This window comes from Coffea arabica, chromosome 5e, assembly GCF_036785885.1.
Source record: "Coffea arabica cultivar ET-39 chromosome 5e, Coffea Arabica ET-39 HiFi, whole genome shotgun sequence".
Taxonomy (NCBI): domain Eukaryota; kingdom Viridiplantae; phylum Streptophyta; class Magnoliopsida; order Gentianales; family Rubiaceae; genus Coffea; species Coffea arabica.
The window spans coordinates 39,022,018-39,041,314 of NC_092318.1; the positions used below are offsets into that span (position 1 = coordinate 39,022,018).

Below are 19,297 nucleotides of genomic sequence, written 5' to 3' on the forward strand. Positions count from 1 at the left end.
CTTTTTTTTTCCTTTTAGTTGGAAATGTCTTTTTTTTATCTTCATCAAACTTATATGTAATGTGGAATGGTTATGGACAGTAGGGCCAAATTAATTTGGTTGTATAAAAGATTAATTTTCAGAATAAACGAAACCTCACAAAAATTGTTTCTTAATCTTTTCATGTTTATAATCACATGTTAATGAAACTTAAACTTGGCATGTGTGAAGCCGAGAACAACATAGATTTAACGTTGATGCCATATATATTAGTCTGTAAAATGCAATAATCAAAGAAAAGGGACCTTAGAAAGGATGAAAAAGCCTAACAGCTATTCTTGATGGATTAAATAAGTGAGAATTGATATCCTTCTTCTTCCAAAACATAGATTTAATTACAAAGGTGTAAATTGGTTCATCATAAATCCGACGCACAACATTAATAAAGTTAAAAACAAAAAATTTTAGCATATATCATAAAGTTCGATAGTAATACATCAGAACTATTCAACACATTATCTGGGGATCAAAGGGTAAAAAAAAAAAATGATCTGAGTAAGTTATTTGATGTTGCTCCCAAAACTTATTCAGATTTGCTGCATTATTATACATCTCCTAGTTGTTACTTAACCCTTATTCGAGGGACAATACCATGCCATTTATTTTTTCTTGGATTTGTAAAGTCAAAAGAGATTGAGTTTAAATCCCCTATAGGCACCCAAAAAAAAAAATCCCATATGGGCACCAAAATTTTATGTTAAAGTATTCATTTGAAACCATCTTTAACACTGAATGGTTTTTTTTTTAAGGGGTGTCCCGCAGGGAGTGGACCCCGCAGACTATTCTCCACCCTCCACAACTTGCTGGCAGCAAGGATCGAACCAGGACCCAAGGCTCCATCTTCAGCAATCTCAACCACCAGACCAAACCCCGGAGGGCGGGCATGAATGAATGTGAGTTTGATATTGTGATTGCACATTCTCACCTCTTATCTTGTAGACATTAGTTGCAAGACCCGGTGAGGATTGTTTTGCAATTGTTTTACCAACGTAGGTCATTCGTTTCACTTCAAAAATTTTTCTTCTTCATGAAAAAATAAATTTGAGCAGCCACATATCTCGTTCACGTCAACTACCATTTAATCCTCAATTCCTTCTTCTATTGTATAAGCCTCAGATTCCACAGATGTAACTGTAAAAGTCTCAGATCCCAGAACTTCAGTTTCCATAGACTTGATCATGGAATACTCGTATTTCAAGATCTCAGTTTCTAAATGAGGAACAAAAATCTTAGAATCCTTTTTGGGGGATGATAATGCCATTAATGCAACGATAACAGATCTCATGCTCGGCCTTGATTCAGGTTTTTTATGTGTGCAAAGTTTGGCTAGCTGAAACATCTGCAATCAACCGAATTGTTTTCTTTAAGAAACTAAAGACACAGTTGCAAGAGGACAAGTGCTCAAGTCGTCATGTACTAATTTTTACCTTGCTGACTGATTCGATTGGGTAATTATCCCCAAGTCTCGGGTCAACCAGTTTGCGAAGATCATCATTTGAATCCGGTATTATGGGAACTTGTTCAAACTGTCATATGAGCAACAAAATTATTAGGTCCTCAGAAACTGAAATTTACAAGCCAACAAACAGCCACCAAGTAAATTTAAAGTCTTGGGAGCTATCCGTATTTCTGAAGAGTTTACGGATACAAATATGGAAAGCTCTCAAGTCAAGGAGGTCGGTATGAAGAGTTTTATATAGTTTAACATAGAATCTTTCTTCTTTTTTTTTTAATATCCAACTTTAGTGCATATAGCAATCAAATTTGCCTCCTTATGCATATAAACTTACCAAACCAACAAGGCCCTTAGTATCAGTAGTAGAGCCTCCATCAACTACAGCTGCCTTAGCTGAAATTAGTTCATAAAGCATAACACCAAAGGCATAGACATCAACTTTAGGAGAAACAGTACCACAATTGGCATACCTGCACAAAAGTAGAATGAAGGTTGTTATTGCTTCATGCCATGTAAATCAGATAAAACCAGCAAGAATTCCATCCATGAAAAGTGACTGGCTTGCTCTAGAGAGAACAAAAAAAGGGGGGACTTATTGTTTCTCTACGTGAAAAGCATCATAGAGAATCCAATAGCCAATAGAGGTATTAAAAATGCAAAGATCAGAGTGGCAGGACTGGTGCAATAGTTGTATCTTGACATATTAAAAAATCTATACAAGGAAGCTGGAACCCTTTCACTTTTGATGCCTAACAAATTAAATATGGCTTGAATCTGATATGGCATCATTTTCATATCGACAATTAGCAAGTAATAGTTATAATAAATCCATTAAAAAGAAAATACACAAAAAAGTTTTGCTGCTACCAAGCCATACTTTTAATTACTTCTCCTGAATAAAAGCAAAATGTATGAGCCCAAAACAGAGACTTATGTTCTGCACATAATCGAACATTGCATACACTTCGCCTTAAGTGTCCATAACTCGAAAAAGTGGATCCGAGGGCTGCCTGTCTAGAGCATCATAAGGAGAGAACATATGAATTTCAAGATTCTTTTGTTATGGCATTAATAAGAACGAGTTTTTTTTTATTTTATTACAGTCCTCCAAACCAAGTCAATTCCGGTCTTGGAAACTAAAGGCACAAGCAGCAAGGGACCAACCCAAAGAAAAGGACACTTTTGTGCCAAAAATTTCTCCAGCTTGACGAATGAGTTTAATTGAGAATTTCAAACCCCAACAAATTATCTATCAGATCAGGCCCAAGCTATTTAAACTTAACATCTATGCCAAGTCCCGAGTAGACACTTAACCAGTTTCCTACTTCAAGTATTTTTAGCACATTTACTTGAAGGACTAGGACTCTTCTAGTTAGACAATAATGGAGAAGTTTGTTTTTATTTATGTGCCTTGGTGATTTAACATAGGAAACTAGTTCATGTCATCAAGTATAATCAACTAGTGGCAGACATGGAGCTAATTGTGATGTTTTGCAAAGATAACGTCAGTTGTCAGGTTTTGACTGATAACAATTGTCCTAAGGAATGGTTCCTTACTTTTACTACTATATCATTCTGGAATCAAAACTATTTACTTCACGAAGTTTCTAAAGGCAGATTCTATAATCCTAGACATATAGATTGCAGTCCTGCTAGACTTTTAATTGATGCTTTATTTGAAGCAAGGAAACACGTCTGTGAATGGTTATGTGCAGGAACTCCTTGAGCTGTTTATCAAAATGAAGTTCTTGAAGGTCCTCAGAAGAGGAATACTGTATTTAAAGCTAATTTGAAGGATGAAATGAGGAACAAGTTACAGCAAAAAGTTTTATATTGCACAAAGTGGGTTTTGGGCAACTGTTCATGCTGGCCAGCAATTGGGACACCACAAGAGTCAGAATTAGAGCACATAGTGGACTTCATATTTCTGTGTTCTCAATAGTAGTTGGGAGTTAATTGGCATGATTTTCATATTGTGATAGTAGCAAATATCTCTTTATTGTTTGACAATAGTGCTTATCATTAATCAATTAGTAACTAGTTGTTACTAAATCATGCTAATTCAAATCCAACAAATTCTGCTCCTATCCAATTTCAAGGTTTGAAAATCAATTTCAAATTTAAGTTCAAGAAGAACTACTGCATAATCCCAGAGACAGTTCTAGGAACGAGGTCACAGTACTTCAGATGTGATGGCACGTGATTAACTTGTATGTTTGAGACTATGTAAGAAGAACTACTTTACTGTCTTCATCCGACTAGCTTATAAAAATTCTCCCTAGTATATTTTTTAAGCCAAGCCTTGTTCTCTTCCTTCACATCAGGAAAGAACAAGGAAGGCCTAAATAGTGGGGCGAAAGGAATACATTTGCACACCTCCGAGAGCTGACAAAACCTTGAAACGATACTAGATTTTGGGGAGTGACTAACACAAAGAAAGAAGTCAAAACTTTCTCATTCTCCTCGAATTTTGAATACACAGCTCCTTAGCACTGGAAATTCCCGGGAAGAGTTGAACAAACAAGAGAAGCCATGGACAGAAAACCAGTTACAATTTTTTCACTATGGGCTTTGAAATTCGGACTCTTCTTAGGAAGGGAACTCATAAGATAAGGAAACACCAGAGATAGATTTAACAGGGTAAAATATGTTCAATTTGCAATGTAGCATAATATACGCCAAACTTAGTTAAAATTATCTAGAAATTGAGGATCAAGGAATTTCAACTTGAAAAAGGAATTATCTGCAAGCATTTAAGTAACAGATTTCACTACAAATTCTTTGCAAAACCTAATATTGACATAGCAATGACACAGTTACGTTAACAGTAGTACTAAATTAACTAATCAAAACTTACTCTGGTGCCATGTAGCCAAATGTACCCACAAGATGTGATTGCAAAGATGAACCTCCGACCTCAGCCAATTTTGCTAAACCAAAATCTGCAACCTGCAAAACAAACAATTTAAGCCATAAATTTGGAGATTCTTTACATGATTCATCATAGAACTAGGACCAGGTGACACTACCTTGGCACGAAAATCTTTATCTATCAAAATGTTTGCTGATTTAATGTCACGGTGGATGTAGGCAGGAATAGTATGCTCATGAATGTACTCAAGACCTCTTGCTGAATCCACTGCAATCTGCACCCTGCTGGACCACGACAGTGTGTCGCACCCTAGAACAATCCAGATATCTTAAGAAACACTCACACTGCTAAGAAGAATTACTATCTCTACACAACCATGCTTCAAACCTGTGATTCCAATAAGGAACGCTAGAAAAATAAAAAAAAAACTGATGATGTATTCCAAAAATTGTGAGTAACAAGATGGACGGGTAAAAGGAACTGAATGAGTTTATAAAGATGTAGAATAATAACTATAGATTGACATTACTGGTCCCTTGATTTTGAAACTCGTTTAATTTCTTATGTTTATTAGGTTGTGCCATGTATTGACAATTAACATTTGGCACCATACCAAATACACTTTTGTTATCTAATTGACATATTCTGCTCCTGCCAAACTTTACTTATATAGCCACAGTATGAAAAAAAAAGGTGATTTTGTCAGTAAGAAACACTAAACACCTAAAACATCTTACTTCTATCTTAAGATGTAGGTACTAATTTGAGTACAAATACAGCTCATAAAGAATGCATCAACCACAATGAAATGCGGCAATGTGAATAAAGGCAGATTATGATTGTAACTCTAATGTGACGTACAGTTTATTTTATGATATTCACGTATAGTGAATGACCTAAAAAAATGCATGGATGTTTACAGATGAAATAAAATGACAAAACATTAAGGAAAAATTTGTAAATATGACAGACTTTTTGTCATAGGAAATGATGCATTCCCACCTAGCCCCTGCCCATTCCCTTCCCCCTTCTTCTCCCTTCAATCAGAAACTTTTCAAGACTCATGCACTTGCGATAGATCCAGCTTTGCAAAGGCCTGCCTTGGGGTTTTGCTACTCCATAGAAAAATAGTGCAAGTATGAAAATACGAGAAACACAGATCCAACCATGCAGCCTACAAGTCCGTGGGAATTCTTGCATAACAAACAACGTGTCAGAATTAGCTAGAATGGTGGCAATTATCTTTAAACAATGATCATGACTTCAAATACGAATTGCTAGCTTACCTGATCCTCGAAGATGCTGGCTCAAGTTTCCATTGTCAATGTACTCATATACAAGAAAAAGGGAACCCTTCACACAATATCCAATTAAGCGCACCTGTTTTTCTCACAAATGATTAGTATCAAATGCCAAAAGCACCAATACTATCAGCTTATATTGAAAAGACAAATAAAAAATAACACATGTCTAAGATATGGCCTTACAACAATCGTGCTGTGTGTTTATATCAATCATAAGCAACAGAATCACTGCTGTATAATTTAGCAAACATTTAAACCAACAGTCGTGCGTATTTTCCTAGTTAGAATGAGCTAATTGTGACTAGGAAAATACACAAAACTCTTGGAAAGTCCATAGCACTACTTCTAGTGCTTATGATTTATTAAGAGAAAATAAGCGGATAGCTGAATTTGCAGAGAATTGTTTGCCTTCTTCATTAAAGCTCATGATGGAAAAGAAATCCGTTAGATGCATGCGTTTCAATACAGAGTCTATGCAAAATGCTGAAGTGGAGAAAACATATGGTATTGAAATCTTTCAAATCGAGAGTAGACGGGATGTTAAGATAAGAGCAAATTACATTTTATCCCCTTGTGGTATAGCTAATGTTCATATAAACCCTCTCTAGTTTTAAAAATTATATATAACCCCCTCATAATTTGAATAAAAGTGTTAAAATGGCGGAAATGATTATCTGTAATGGAATCTATGAAAATGTCAAAATTACCATTGTTTAAAAACTAAAATGAAGTTTTATGCATACAAACGTAATATGCATGACACTCTAACCCCATATGATTTTATATTTTACCATATAATCCCCTTATACTTTAGTGCCTTAACATATAACCGCTTTATGATTTTCAATATATATACATAACTCCCCTGTGGTTAATAAATAATTTTTAACTTTATATAGGGATATTTTTGATAACTTAGTTGACTCCGTTATGGATTGCAAATTCTGTCACTTTGCCACTTTAATCCAGACTATGAGGGGTTATGTATAGCTTTTAAAACTATAGGAGGGTTATGCAATAAAGCACTAAACTATAGGGGGGTAAGTAGTAATTTGCCCTTAAAATAAATACTACATGAGTGAAAGTGATATAATTTCTGCACGTACAAATAAGAAAATCAACAGCTAAGTAAAACACATCCAAGAAGCATAAGATTGTTTATTACCAGGTTCTGATGATGTACATGTGTTAAAACCCTAAGTTCAGCAACAAATTCTCTTTTTGCTTTCAAGTCCATTTTCTTGATTGCCGCTTTCTGCACCAGAGTTGGGTGTTAGGAAAAATATAATACATGCAGTTATCATAAAGAAACCTAAAATAAGAAATAAAACCAACTTTGTTTTGGCACATGTACAACAATGGACAAAAATAAGGCAAGGGTTACCATAATAGGTATATATGAGATGTTAAATTGTGTACCACTGACAATAAAATGCTAGAAAAAGCGTAGGAATTCAGTAATTCAGAGACATGTTCGATATAATTCGAGAATTCTCTAAATAACATGACGAAGCTACTCAAGTATGAACAAAAAGACATGGATCCTTGTTCGCATCAATCTTGAAAAAAAAAAAAAAAAGTTTAGTCCTGAAGTAGAATTTCATGGTGCTCATATTACCAGTTTAACATTCTTTCTTTACATGTTGCAGTACATATATGTATGCAAAAATTAGGCAGTCAAAAAGCGTCATAATCAGCTACCATGTTACAACAGAATATCTTGTCAGCAACTACTCACGGCCAATCTAGGATGACTTGAGGTAAAACACCATATAGCCCATAACCTATCTTAAGGCTCAGCTAATGTATCTATTGGGCCACTTTTAAAAGACAAGAAAATCGTGTAATGCGTCTTGCATGCTTATTCTTCTATAAACATTGGAGACATAAAACAAAAAAGCAAAAAAAAGAAAAATAATAATTTGTATTGCTTTGCAGGAACAGGGCAGGGATGGTTGATCTATTAATCGTTCCTGAACAATGTAATATTTTTTGAACGTTTTATAACTCTATGTAAACGTCTTATACATCCTTACAACTAGGCATGTCAATGGGTAGGATCTGGGTTAGATCCCTTTGATCCAGATCCAGACCCATTTAATTTAGTTAGACCCAGACCCAAATCCAGACCCTTTTGGTTCTAAAAAAGTAAATCCATACCCAGACCCTTACGGATCTGGGTATCCAATGGGTATCCATGGGTATTTTTTGAAAATACTAAAGTAAAAATATATTAAAAATATATAGAGTTCATAAATAATAGAAATATCATCCAATTTTTGTTTTCAACTAATAAAATTAACATTCAACAAATTGAATGCAATATTTTGAACTCAAAGAAAGAATTATTATTGACTACTTCTATATATTTTTAAAGATTCAACTGCATCCACAATATTTCATTTATTTGCCTTTACCTTTTCTCCTTTTCTTGAAAAAGTCTGTATCAATTACAATGATAGCTAGGATTAGTTTTTAAAAAAGAAAACAACCATAACATATATAAATATTTAGTTTTATTGAAAAAATGTAATTTTGTACCTCTTTTGCTTATTTAAACCTCAATGGTGGCAGATGTCTCGCAATCCAACACTAAAATAGTGAATGAGATAAAAATCTTTTGATTAAGACCGATGGTGAATAAATAATAGCATAAGAAGATTTATAAACACTTACTCATTTTTTCTTTCATTCAATCCAATCATCAGTAGTCACTAATGTTTCAACAACATCTAGAAACAATTTGGCACGAGTCTCATTAATCGTCCAACCAGCAACATTAATTGCAGATTCTGAATGCCATAAAATCTTACTGTATTTGATCCAATAGCCATAAAATATTATATTATTTTATAAATTTTCTAATATATATTATTTAATTAAATATATATGGGTCTGGATTTGGATATCGATTCTAGAAAACCAGACCCTACCCACACCCACGACTCTCTCATCAGGTCTGGGTCTGGGTAGGGTCTGGATTTGAGAAATTAAATCCAAACCCTACCCAAATATATTGGGTCTGGATTAGATTTGTGGGTCTGGATTGGATTTGGATAAGACCCGACCCATTGATATGCCTACTTACAATTGAGGTGTGATATTTTGTTATTATTTATGTGGATCCCATATGTAATAATTGTGCCTCTATTGTTAAATTTTACAAGTAATTCACGTAGAATTACACCTTATTAAAAAAATGTTATATTGTTCAGAACGGTTGTTACTGAAAACTATTCGTGCCATTTGTCTTTGCTTTACGGATCATACCTATTAATGGCATGCTCTCCTCCACCTTACGTGGTCCGCCTACTACCTCCCCTACTCCCTACCAATTGTCCGATTCCAAGGAAAAAAAATCTAGTTGCTCCCCTAATGCCATCCCCAACTCTGTAGAACTGAATAAACAGCATACTAGGGGTCTGTTTGATAACATAAAAAAGTGCTAAAATTGAACCTTTTCAGGCATTCAGATGTTTTGTGTGTTTGATAAATGAAAATCCATCCGCTGAACTTGTTAAGCAGTGCTATTTTTTTCAGCACAAAAATCCTAACTGAATGCATAATTCTGATAACAATCAATAGAATTACTTTAACTACCTTATATTATCTATCAAATCTACCCTTGTTTGTTAATTATGTTCAAAATTCTTATTTAATTAAACAACCTGATATTCTCTATCTAACGATTTTTTGTTTCTCTTTTTTAATGATTTTCACATCTTCTCCATACTCCTCATATAATATATTTGATCTTTTATATTAATTTGATTTAAAAATAAATATTATCATTTTCATACCTAACAATTTTAAACTAATTAAATCATAGGTTCTATTTCTTTTTTGAATGAAAAGATATAAGGGAAAAATTGTCAAATTAAACTTATTAATCATTCAGTTATAAATATTTATCAAATAGTATAAATAAGATTAGTATTAAAATTCAGACATTCATATATTTTTTTCAGTGATTAAAATTTAGCAAATTAATTGTTTCAGTATTCAGATTTCAGAATTTAGACTTCAGAATTCAGATTCAATTTTATCAAACCAACCTATGAAAGTGTCACAAATAAAAACAACCCAAAGCCTGGTGAACTCCATTCCCACACTAATCTCCTGCCTTCAACAGATCACTATTCCACATCCACCTGCATGTGGCTGGAACCATATCACCAAGCACCACTTTCCCCACTCCCCTCCATCTGCCCAAAGCCCACTTCCCCACATCTCAACTCCACGCCATCCTAGGCCTCCTTCCATCTAGCTACTCAACTACTGTTCTCGTTCCATTTTTCCCACCTTTCCTACCGGCAACTATTTAGAGAAGATTGAGAAAATGGAAAAAATAAAGAGAGAGAGAGAGAGAGAGATTGTAATCAAGTGTTTGCCCTTCGTTGAATGTTGAGACAAAAATCAAGCAGCTATTATGTGGTGTTTTCCAATCTTGAAAGGCTTAAAACTAACAGGAAAACCAAGGGACACAAAGGTGTTTTACCCCTAATTATTTATGCTAATGGTGGATAGGGCAACTCATAAGGCATCTGCTAGCAAATGCTGATTCCATGTTAGAAATTGTCACTGATCATCATTGACCTTACATAGTTAAGGAGTTCAACCTCCATATTGTTGAAACTAGCTGCTCACTGATCACTACCACACGACCTTTCTTTAAAGCTTGTCAATTGTCAAACTAGAAGATATGAACTGAGTGCTATTTCATGAATAAAGAACAAAAGAAATATTGTAACAACTAGGGCTGTGGGCGTGAATTTTAGGGAAATAAGGCATCACTAAATTCAGCATGATGTGGCTGATAGAAAAGAAGCTAGCCCTTTCAGTTGGAGGTCAAGGAGATAGGATCTCAGCCTGTCTTCTAGTAAACAGATATGTATGAGAAAGAAATCCTGAATTCTTTAAATAAACAAAATTTCATGTTAAGGAATCAAAAGCTCCACCATAAGTCTCTTTTAGAGATAGAGTGGTTTGCATGGGTCTGACTTCTACTGTCCTATGTGCATGATAACAAAAATTTGAAGGCAAAGAAAAATAAATTGCAAAAAAATAAAAAAGCAAACTGGTGCGAAAAGAAGATCTGATTTCATACTCTACCCTTTTTTTTTTATTTTGATATAATCAACTTGCTTTTATGGGGAAATCAAATGAACATGACCAGATTATCCTCCAGGGGAGCTTCAAGGGAACCTGTCCACCCATCATTTGCCAAATTCAAGGTGGCTCATTCCCATACAGCTTACATTCAAGAGCAAGTGAAAAATCTTACTCTGATTCAGTAACCAAGGAACTTAACTAAGAAAGAACAAGAATGTGTGCAAGCAATTTCATCTTTCCTTATGCTGCTGTATAGAGAAAGAGATCAACAAACCTCGCCCCCAAGCTCAGCATAATAAACAGAGCCAAAGCCGCCTTCGCCTATCTTATTAGCCAAACTGAAACCTTTAGTAGCTATTGCAAGCTCTTCATACGAGAACTCAAAAGATCTCTCAACAACTACTCCACCAAGGCCTGGAGAATCCCTTTTAGCATCATTAACAGACTCTGGAGCTTTAGCTGCATTATCTTCAGGGTTTCAACCAATGAAGAGAAGAAGAGGATCAATGGAGTCATACATTCAGCATAGAGGGAATACTGTACTGGAAAGAAACACTTAAAATACGCAAATGCTTCTGAATTAGTGAACATAATTCAGTAAGCGTACACGTCTCACTCTGTTGAATTTAAATAATATGAAATACATGCTCTCCAATTTTGTGTAGCAAATGTAAAAGAATATTGACACTAGTGCAGAAGAATGAATATCTTATCATGGGAATATAACAGATAATTATGCTCTATCATACTCCCCACAAAAAGAAAATTAGATGTCACTTGCATCAGATAACAGTTGCCAAAACTGTCTGGCCACATTCAAACTAGGATCGTGACATGCAAATGGCAAAAAAGAAATAAAATCTGCAAAAAATTACACAACATCCATGCAAGGTCTGTGTGTGCAGACTACGAAATTCCATCACGTTTGCAAGCTCCACAGTTTGGCTAAAATGACTTCTGGCTCAAGCATATTAAATTACAGAAACCCGAAACAGTAATTTTTTTCTACTTGAGATAGTTTGACGGAATAAGTTTGTCATCATTTTGCAGAAAGAAACCTATGCAGCAGAGTGGTCTAAAAATGATAATATTAAGTGAATCATAAGATTTAATACGAAAGAAAAAGAAATGCTCTATAAATAAATGGAGAATTCAAGCTTACCAGCTCATTCTTTCATAACATGCCCAACAGTTCTTAATTGATTTTATCTTACACCATTAGTTCCAAGTCAAAAATAAAATTTGAATGAAATAATCTTCAAGGTATTTGCCCTTCTTATGCAACCAGTTTCTCATTTCTCAACTTTTCGATTACCATAGCACTTCTGCTATTAGAATCAGTAACAAGTACATCAATAATTTCAAAAGGCATCTTAAATTTGCAGATTAAAGCTTAGATACTATATTAAACTTAGAGAGAGAGAGAGAGAGAGAGACCAGAAGCAGGTTGCTCAAATTGATCTTTAAGTGATATTTTCTCTGCCTTCCTCTTTCTGTAAACAAGAAGATACCCGCAAGCTGCAAAAAAAAACACTCCAACTACTGCAAGAGATATCCCAGATATAGCTCCACCTGACAATCCTGATCCTAAGGTAGCAAAACCCAGGATGTCAAAAATTCCAACGTCAATCCTCAAGTACATGCGGTAATTGGAAATCAATAAAGGTAAAATGAACCAATATGAGAAGATTGAACCACCTGTGCAGCATAATATGGAATAATATATTGAATTAACAAAATAAGTGTTCGGAATTATAATTGATTTTAACATGATAAATATTTGGAAATATACATATTGAAGTTTAGTTCAAAAACCTCAATGCTACCTTGACGCAGAAGCCGATAGTTTCCACTTAGATCTGCATAACAGTTGAATGTTTAGGTAGCACATTTTGAAGTCACCGTAAAATTACGAATTGAACTACAGCTACAACTCTTCAAGTGACAAACAAGAATATATGGTAGTATGATTTGAGATGGTACTAAAAGTCTAACGCATTGAAATGCAGCAGACCTATTCATTTACATATAAACTAAACAAAGTACAAAATATATTCTATGATCCATGTGTATTCAATAGATAATGGGCTATCTCATATTAGCACATCAAACATCATAGAATTATCAGATAGTAATTCTATCAATTGCCTTGTAGACTTTATGCGTATCATCTCACATACCAGTCACAATGACTTGTACACTGAAATGTTAACATTTTCCCCTTGAAATATCCCCTGTTAAGATTTGTCATCATTCTATTAAACCTCCACATCATTGGCACCAGGATCTGTGATACATATTTATTCATGCATGCGGTAAAACTAAATTCTACAAAATGGTGTGGTGTAGTAGTTTCTAACATTTTTACGGTAAAGTCATTTTCAACCTTTAGAAACTAGACAACACAACAAACATTCACATGTGGTATTAAATAGAACATTCACAAACTAGAAACCGGGTGCTCTGTCCTATAGTAATAAAAGTCTGGGACCCAGATAATATGACTATAAAATAAAGTCAACTAGCCCAGTTTGGCCATTGGTAAATTTCAATTAGTCCTTTGAACTCCAAAATCTCAATTTAATTGAGTGAAATTGGAAAAGTTTCTGTAGACACCAAATTTCTGTCGATTTTTAATATTTTCTCAAAATTTTCTATTTAATAAATTATTTATTTTTTAGCATTTTAATGTGCATTTTTCTCAATTTTGCAGGTTTGTTTAAAAAAAAAAGAAGACAAAACAACAACAAAAATAAAACTAAAAAAAATAAATAAATAAAAATAAAAAAAAAATAAAAAATGAAGTCAAAATCAAATTATTACTAAACTTACACATTTTCATCATTTTCCCCACAAAATACACTTAACCCATTCCTACACTCAACTTTCTTGTCATTTGGTAAAAAAAATAATCATTTGGACCAAACACACACACAAGCTCCTCTTTTTCTCTCCCAATGTACATCTCTCGGCTCTCTCCCTGACAAAACAGAAGAAAGAAAAAAAAAAGCTCCTTCCGGCTCCCTTCCCTCTCCCAATATACACACACAGAATCAAACACAAGAAGGCAAGCAATCGGGCGTGAGGAGATTGGAATTTCATCAAAATTTTAACTAAGGTCATAAGAGGTATTAACACTTCCATTGAACTATTTCCCATCTTTTCTATTTATCATGTTGAATTCATGTATTATTGGTTGTTCCTGCTGTTTTCTTGTTGTTGCTGCTGGTGTTTGTTGAAATTTTGGAGTAATCCACGAATGACATTAAGGGAAAAGAAATGGGCCTGTGAATGCATGTTAAATGCTTGATAAAATGCCGAAATGGAAAAACGGATTAAAAAGCTGAATATTGTGCATGTTGTTGTCAAAATGGGTGACCATTAACTAGCAAAGATCTGAAAATGTTGGGATATCTAAATATTTTGGAGTTTTGAGCTTTAAAGGCATGGAAGTATTTTTCTTCATTTAGGGGCTGTTTTTGCTTTAATTTAGCCTTTTTATGTTGTTTCTTGTCAAATAAAAAATCATAGTTGTATTGTAGAAGTTGTAAGAGTGTTGTAGTATAATTTTCATGATTTTTGGTGAAGGTTTAAGGGGTTAAAAAAAATAAAAACTGAACTGATTTCTTGGCATTTTGACCACTTTTGGGTCATCTTTTGTAAAAACTAACTCCGAAAATGGAATCTACGCGAAAAATGGAGTGGGGAGGTGTATTTTGAGGATTTTTGGTGGCCGGAGAGGTCACCGGCGGCGGCGGCGCCACCGGCAGCCTCCATGGCCACTAGCTGAAGAAGCTTCAGCTGGCCGAACAAGAAGAAGAAGAAACGATTGGGGAAGGAAGAAAAGAAAGGAAAGAAAGAAAGAAGAAAAAAGAAAAGAAATTGGGCTAATGTTTTTCTTCTGATGGGCCAAGAGTTAATTTTGGTTGGGTTTTGGAAATGGGTTTTGTTTTATTTTTTTGGGTTTCGGTTGGGTTAGAAGGTTAGAGCCCATGCATTGTTTTTGTTGGGCTTGAGTGATAAAAAGATGGGCTAGCCTGCTCGTTTGGCTTGGACTTTTAGCTGGGCTTAGGCAGTGTTCGGCCCAAAGAAATAAAATGATGGCCCGATGGCCTTTCCTTGCCCAAATCAGAAACCGAAATTTTCACTTTAGCCCCTGACCTTTGGAGTAGTTTCACTTCGGCCCAGAACATTTTAAATTTATTTCACTAAGGTCCTTAATTTAATTGCATTTTGGTCCTTGAATTTTATCTTTCATTTAATTGTGACCCCTGAACTTTGGAAAATATAATTTCTGTCCCCAACAGTTTTTCAATTTTTGCAATTCAGTCCCTGATGAATTTTGACTCTCTTTATTATGATTGTTTCTTTTCTTTAATAGCTAATTATGCTACTTTTGAATATACTTAACTTGTAATTTTTAGATTTGCTTAAATTTCTTTACGTCTGACATATTAGTGCGAATTTAGTGCTTGTATTATTATTTTCTTTTTCAATTAAATTGGTGCCATGATCCTTTTGTTCATTGTGAGTATAATTAGGACAATTTGACTCCATTTAGTCACCACTTCAAACGGGAGGTACTCCTATTTTATTATTTCAATGTCAATTACGTGTTCTTATGTGCTCCTATGTGTTCCTATGTGTTTATATATCTTTATATGCTTTATTTATTTGATTTAAATATTCATTCAAATTTTCTTACATATGTTTCAGTTAATTTTTATAATGATTCGAGAGGCATTTAAATACCTCAAAATGTAATAGATAGGATAATTAGATTTATTTCATTATATTTTTCCTTTCTAGATTGTAGTTAGGCGCTCCCCGATGTAATAGATAGGTTGCGTGTTTATGTGGCTTATGTGTTATGTGTTTTATCCGCTTTTCTTAGGATTTTGGCATCTAGATATTATGTTTACGTGTTATGTGCTACGTGCTCTTATGTGTTTATTTGTTTTAATTTATGCTTTATTTGTTTCACTATGAATTGTTAATGCATGATGTCACCACACTAGTCCAACGCTAGTTGTGGTTTCTCCCTCCGCTTACTTGCTAGTCCAACGCTAGTAAGGACTTTTAGAAATGGACTAGTCCAACGCTAGACCCTTTAGGTCATCTTGCGCTAGATTTATCTTTGTATGCTATTCACTACATTTTCATGCATATTTTCATTTTTTAGGATCTTTTCTCATTTGCATGATATTCCCTATTATATTATCCCCTACCCGCTATAGGTGCTAATCATGTCATTTAGAATTGCATCTCATTTAAACTAGTTCATTTGCTTGTTCATGTTAGGATAATTATTTTTCAAACATGGGAAATGGGTGATTATAACTTTCTAGTTTAAGTACCCTATTAATCCATGTATAAGAAAATTATGTCACGAGTTTTGCCTCCCGTACCCTTTATGTTGCATTCTCCTTTTCTTTGATCACTTATATATATGTATATAATTTAATTTCTTTTATTTTATTTTAATTTCATCATTTGCATATTCGTGACACTTTCAAGAAATCATTTTGGCCTTCGCAATTAATGCGATTGGTTCAATTAAACCCCTTGAATGAACATTTTGTCCCTTTCGATATATTTAGATTTGCATCCATATAGGAAACATCCAAATATGATAAAATTAAGGGTTAGATTAGGAAAATTTTGACTAAACCTCGCAACTAGCTTAGACTAGGTTGAAAGGGTGCCTTAGGTTTGAGTCAATTGAACCTTTGCCTTCCCTTTCTTCAACCGTGACTCCCGAACCCATTTTCTCTTGTTTTCAAAGACCTGGAGTTGTCAAAAAGGTTTTATTTTATTTTACTTTATTTTTGGGTGACTTGGTACACCAAAACTCAATACCAAGTGGCGACTCTTATTTTTCTAAAAAACCCTTTTAGACTAAATTTTGGACCCAAATTGTCGCATTTTTTTTAAGTCCCATTCTAGGTCCTTTGTCACTTGTTTTAAAATAAAATCACATCTTTTTATAAACACCTTCTTTTTTCCATCGCGAAAAAATGGGGCGCGACAGTTTCTATTTTTTTCAGAGGAAAAGTTTCTATTTGGTCCTTTGAAATACTCTGAAAGTATCAATTTGGTCCCTAATACAAAATCTCAATTTAAATTAAAGACTTCAGTTTAGTCATATAAAGTGAGAAGATTTTTTAATTTAGTCTTCCAAATATATAATGCTAAAAAATATAAAATAAATCTTATATACACTGTCAGTATAAATTCACTTTAGATAGATGTTATAGAAAGTTTACAACTTTATCAAAATCATTTTATTTTTAATAAACTACTTCTAAAAATAAACCTAGTATATTTCACGAATAATTCTGCAAAAGATTTGTTCTTCTCTTCTAATTTCCTACCTTCTAGCATCTACAGCTTCTATTTGACTTTTGCATTATCCAAACCACTAATAGATCTCAACCATGATTGTTTCATAATTAAAATAAGAATAAAAGATTTTTTTATCAATATGGAGGAACTGATGTAAACTAAGAAAATTTTGGGAAAAATTTTTGGATCTAGGGAGGCATGAAATCATGGATCATGTATGGGAAAAAAAAACTTTCTCTTCAAGCTATGGAAAGATATGCATCTTTGTAATTAGATGTAGAGAAAGAAAATTTCGAGGATTTACAAAGGCATGAATTTTGAGATTTGAATTGGGACAAGTGATTTTCACTTCAATTCACCATGCAAGATAAGTGGAAACAGATTGCAGAAAGTGAAAAAGTAAATACATTTAGCGAGTAAAAGCATGAAAACAAAGGCAATGGATGGATAGACTTGTAGGTTTTTCTCAAAATTGATTCTTTAGTTTCATGAGTTTTCATAGTTTTAGTTGAGATAAAGCTCTAATTTTATTAAATTATTGATTTTTTTTGTTTGTATTAACTCTATTTAATTAATTTCTGTGTAATTTAATACTTTTGGAAAATTATTGCTTGTATCATAAACACGTTTTTTAATCACTTTTTATATCACATATATCACATCAAAAGAAAGCTATAATATTTTTTAAAATATTATCCCAAAAAATCTCCTATCCAAATTAGCCATTCCAAGGCTTTTATGCGCTACCGTTCAAGCCACACTTATATCTTTCAAGACCTCCCACTTATAAAAAAGAAAAAACACTTATATTTTTCATTAATGAAAGAAGCTAAACTTAGTTACCCAACAAGTTACGCACCTTCATTAATGAGTTGGCATACAATACTTGACCATTAGTATAAAATGAGTTTACACTAACAGTATATAAAAGATTTATTCAAAACTATATGGATAAAAGACTGACGATTGTCCTTTTCTTTCTTTTGTTTCTTTTTTTGTTTTTGGGCGGGAGAGGGGGGGGGGTCTGGTACAATGCCATCTCTTAGTCAAGTTGAACTTATTCAGCCAGTAAGTTTTATTGAGTTTTGCCAATGTGATACAATGCCCGAAATTGAATTTGATTCCCTTCCATGACTTGTAGATGCTACAACGGAAGGACAATTAAACACTCAAGTAAATTAACAATTTGTGGATTTGCACAGGAAAAAGAAATGTTGCACATGACTGAGTATATAAAATTAATCCAATTCGATAACATCTAATTGTAAAAGCTTACCTTTTGCAGGGATGAACAACAGACCACTCCCAGCAGTAAAATTTGCCGTTGGATTATACCTGCTGATCAAATCAGCACTCAAATTATTAGCAGCAGCTACAGACTCCAAAGTATCCCCAACCTCTATCGGCCAAGTTATGAACAACCCATAATCCTTGGAAATCGCCTTATTCCCGCAAGAACAATTCACAGTAACATTCAGAACTCCAGTATCTGGGATATTATTCTCTGGATAACTATTAAACCTCCGCAACCAAGTGGTACTCGTTAAATTCGCGTAAAAGTGGGACGCAATTATATCATAAGTATCCCCCGATGAAACACTGCAATTGAAGACATGAGCTAGCAAATTCCCATTGATGCAGTCACAAGGAAATGGGATGTTTACTCTCGTCCCTTCAAGGACTGTATCCTCGTCTGGGATGCTGACCGGGTTCCAGGTGATGAGAGTGGAAGTTGGGACGCTGAAAAGTTGGGCGATTATGGTGGGGTTTAAGTTTTGCCAGACGTTGTAGCTGGCTAAAGCTAAGTCACAGCCTTTGCTGCACTGGGAATTGACCTGACAAGTTTGCAGGGAGATTGAGACGACGAGAAAGAGCAAAAGGGCTGTAATTATTCTGGGTTTGATGAAGAATAACATCATGAAATTCGGATTTGGATTGAAAGTATGTGAGATTGGAGAAAGAGGGGTGCTGCAGCTACTGGTGCTTCTTCTTGAGGACGCAGAGGGAGGAGAGAGTGATAGATTTTTGCCAATTTGAATTGATTTAGTTTAATCCATAGTTATTAAACCCAACCCAGGAAGGAACCCGGCGAAGGAGGTGGGTCAACGGGTTATTGGTTTAACCGGTGGGTGAGTGGTTAAATCGGGGGTCACTACATATATTTAAATA

General features: G+C 34.2%; 1 protein-coding gene and 1 long non-coding RNA gene across 2 annotated transcripts; one reads left to right on the forward strand and one right to left on the reverse strand.

The window, feature by feature from the left end:
• Positions 1-1,117: 1,117 nt before the first annotated feature.
• Positions 1,118-19,093, reverse strand: LOC113687310 (chitin elicitor receptor kinase 1-like). Its single transcript, XM_072049671.1, has 12 exons — positions 18,385-19,093; positions 18,218-18,272; positions 12,610-12,642; positions 12,221-12,481; positions 11,058-11,251; positions 6,837-6,926; positions 5,654-5,747; positions 4,525-4,676; positions 4,353-4,444; positions 1,830-1,965; positions 1,467-1,565; positions 1,118-1,378 (listed from the first exon to the last, which is right to left on the reverse strand). The coding sequence occupies exons 1-12, from the start codon at positions 19,045-19,047 to the stop codon at positions 1,118-1,120; spliced, it is 2,130 nt and encodes a 709-aa protein (XP_071905772.1). The 5' UTR covers positions 19,048-19,093.
• On the forward strand, positions 13,581-16,442 carry LOC140006552 (uncharacterized). Its single transcript, XR_011814219.1, has 2 exons — positions 13,581-13,911; positions 15,500-16,442. It is a non-coding gene; the product is annotated as an uncharacterized lncRNA (long non-coding RNA).
• Positions 19,094-19,297: the final 204 nt, after the last annotated feature.

Excerpts from the sequence above, each read along its gene's own strand:
- LOC113687310 (XM_072049671.1), bottom strand. The coding sequence starts at position 19,047 with ATGATGTTATTCTTCATCAAACCCAGAATAATTACAGCCCTTTTGCTC. Across the intron at positions 18,273-18,384 it reads GTAAGCTTTTACAATTAGAT|CATCTACAAGTCATGGAAGG; the intron begins GTTATCGAATTG and ends CTTCCGTTGTAG. Across the intron at positions 1,566-1,829 it reads CTAAGGGCCTTGTTGGTTTG|TTTGAACAAGTTCCCATAAT; the intron begins GTAAGTTTATAT and ends CTCATATGACAG.